Below are 2500 nucleotides of genomic sequence, written 5' to 3'. Positions count from 1 at the left end.
ACTTCTTCTACGTGGGTGGAAGCCCCAGTACCGCTGACCTGCCTGGATCTCCTGTCAGCAACAACTTCATGGGCTGCCTCAAAGAGGTGAGACTGCTGGCAGTATGTACGTTTTAGATTTGGAAAGGAAAAAGCGCAAACACTCGCTCTCAATTACTAAAACATATTACTGCTTAACGTAATTCGTTATTAAAAAATATTTTACTGCTCAGCAAAGAGCTGCACCTTTTCCTTTTCAATGATTATCAAATTGTTTGGTTGCCCGTCGACTCAAGACGGTTGAGTTTCTTTCCATTTCTACATTTCCATTTGATTAATTTAGCAGAATCTCTTAGAAACCAGTGTTTCTAAAACGTCTGGTCAGGACTACCTTGTCCAGCGGGGTACGGTTCAATCTTAGGTTGAAAGTTTGGGGACTGATACTATGCTACACTGTGTGTTCGCTAAAAGGTTACTTGTAAAAAGAGAGCGTTTTGCAATGTGTATTATGCTCTCTGGGTCTCATGAAATCAAGACTGAATTCAATAAAGCCCATCTGGTTTTGAAGGAGGGAGACACAATCTTTCCAGATCTTCTTGGAGACGTCTGATCAAGTTCACAGTGGTTAAACCCCCGACATCAAACTGTTGCAGGGGTATTTCATTTAGTTTTTTAATTGTTGGTAAATAATTTGTTTGCGGCTGAGGACATCTAGCAGTGGCTTGGTTGCAGAGGCTCGGGTGAAGAGATGTGATTGTTTGACTATGCAGCTGGGTCTAACGTGATAATAGGAAGCAAAGAGACCGCTTAAAAAGTATCTGTTTCATTGAGTCCGTTTTGCTTCGAGTTATTTTGATTAGATGCTGACATTCAGCCCATTTTAAACAGCGCCACCGTTGCCCTCTGAGCAAACACACACACAGAAACAGACACACACAGAAACAGACACACACAGAAACAGACACACACAGAAACAGACGCACAGAAACAGACGCGCACAGAAACAGACACGCACAGAAACAGACACGCACAGAAACAGACGCACACAGAAACAGACACGCACACAGAAACAGACGCGCACAGAAACAGACGTGCACAGAAACAGACGTGCAGCAACAGACACGCACAGAAACAGACACGCACAGAAACAGACACGCACAGAAACAGACACGCACAGAAACAGACACGCAGCGAAACAGACACGCAGCGAAACAGACACGCACAGAAACAGACACGCACAGAAACAGACACGCACAGAAACAGACGCGCAGAAACAGACACGCACACAGAAACAGACGCGCAGAAACAGACGCGCAGAAACAGACACGCACAGCAACAGACACGCACAGCAACAGACACGCAGAAACAGACACGCAGCAACAGACACGCACAGCAACAGACACGCGCAGAAACACACACACAGAAACAGACACACAGAAACAGACGCACAGAAACAGACGCACAGAATCAGACGCACAGAATCAGACGCACAGAATCAGACGCACAGAATCAGACGCACAGAATCAGACGCACAGAATCAGACGCACAGAAACAGACACGCACAGAAACAGACACGCACAGAAACAGACACGCACAGAAACAGACACAAACACATACACAGAAACACATGCACGCTCCCTGGAGCTGGTGATGTCATCCTTTAGCGTCACTACTGTAACACATGTCCTTTACTAACCCAATCACTGCTGTAACACTGGGCCTTTACCCCTACCTACATTATACTGACCCAGTCACTGCTGTAACACTGGGCCTTTACCCCTACCTACATTATACTGACCCAGTCACTGCTGTAACACTGGGCCTTTACCCCTACCTGCATTATACTGACCCAGTCACTGCTGTAACACTGGGCCTTTACCCCTACCTGCATTATACTGACCCAGTCACTGCTGTAACACTGGGCCTTTACCCCTACCTACATTATACTGACCCAGTCACTGCTGTAACACTGGGCCTTTACCCCTACCTGCATTATACTAACCCAATCACTGCTGTAACACTGGGCCTTTACTGGCCCAATCACTGCTGTAACACTGGGCCTTTACCCCTACCTACATTATACTGACCCAGTCACTGCTGTAACACTGGGCCTTTACCCCTACCTACATTATACTGACCCAGTCACTGCTGTAACACTGGGCCTTTACCCCTACCTACATTATACTGACCCAGTCACTGCTGTAACACTGGGCCTTTACCCCTACCTGCATTATACTAACCCAATCACTGCTGTAACACTGGGCCTTTACTGGCCCAATCACTGCTGTAACACTGGGCCTTTACCCCTACCTACATTATACTAACCCAGTCACTGCTGTAACACTGGGCCTTTACTGGCCCAATCACTACTGTAACACTGGGCCTTTACCCCTACCTACATTATACTAACCCAGTCACTGCTGTAACACTGGGCCTTTACCCCTACCTACATTATACTGACCCAGTCACTGCTGTAACACTGGGCCTTTACCCCTACCTACATTATACTGGCCCAGTCACTG

At 47.0% G+C, this 2500-nt stretch overlaps 1 protein-coding gene across 1 annotated transcript in view; it reads left to right on the top strand.

Moving 5' to 3' along the window:
* Positions 1-2500, top strand: part of LOC120023001 (neurexin-3a-like) — a 734438-nt gene that overhangs the window by 148723 nt on the left and 583215 nt on the right. The window contains exon 7 of the mRNA XM_038966953.1: positions 1-86. This exon is cut by the window's left edge and continues 76 nt beyond it. Coding sequence (XP_038822881.1) covers positions 1-86 — 86 coding nt within the window. The remainder of the gene's footprint in view (positions 87-2500) is intronic.

The sequence above is a fragment of the Salvelinus namaycush genome, chromosome 28 (genome assembly GCF_016432855.1).
Source record: "Salvelinus namaycush isolate Seneca chromosome 28, SaNama_1.0, whole genome shotgun sequence".
In the NCBI taxonomy this organism is placed as follows: domain Eukaryota; kingdom Metazoa; phylum Chordata; class Actinopteri; order Salmoniformes; family Salmonidae; genus Salvelinus; species Salvelinus namaycush.
This window is presented reverse-complemented; position numbering and strand designations above follow the sequence as displayed.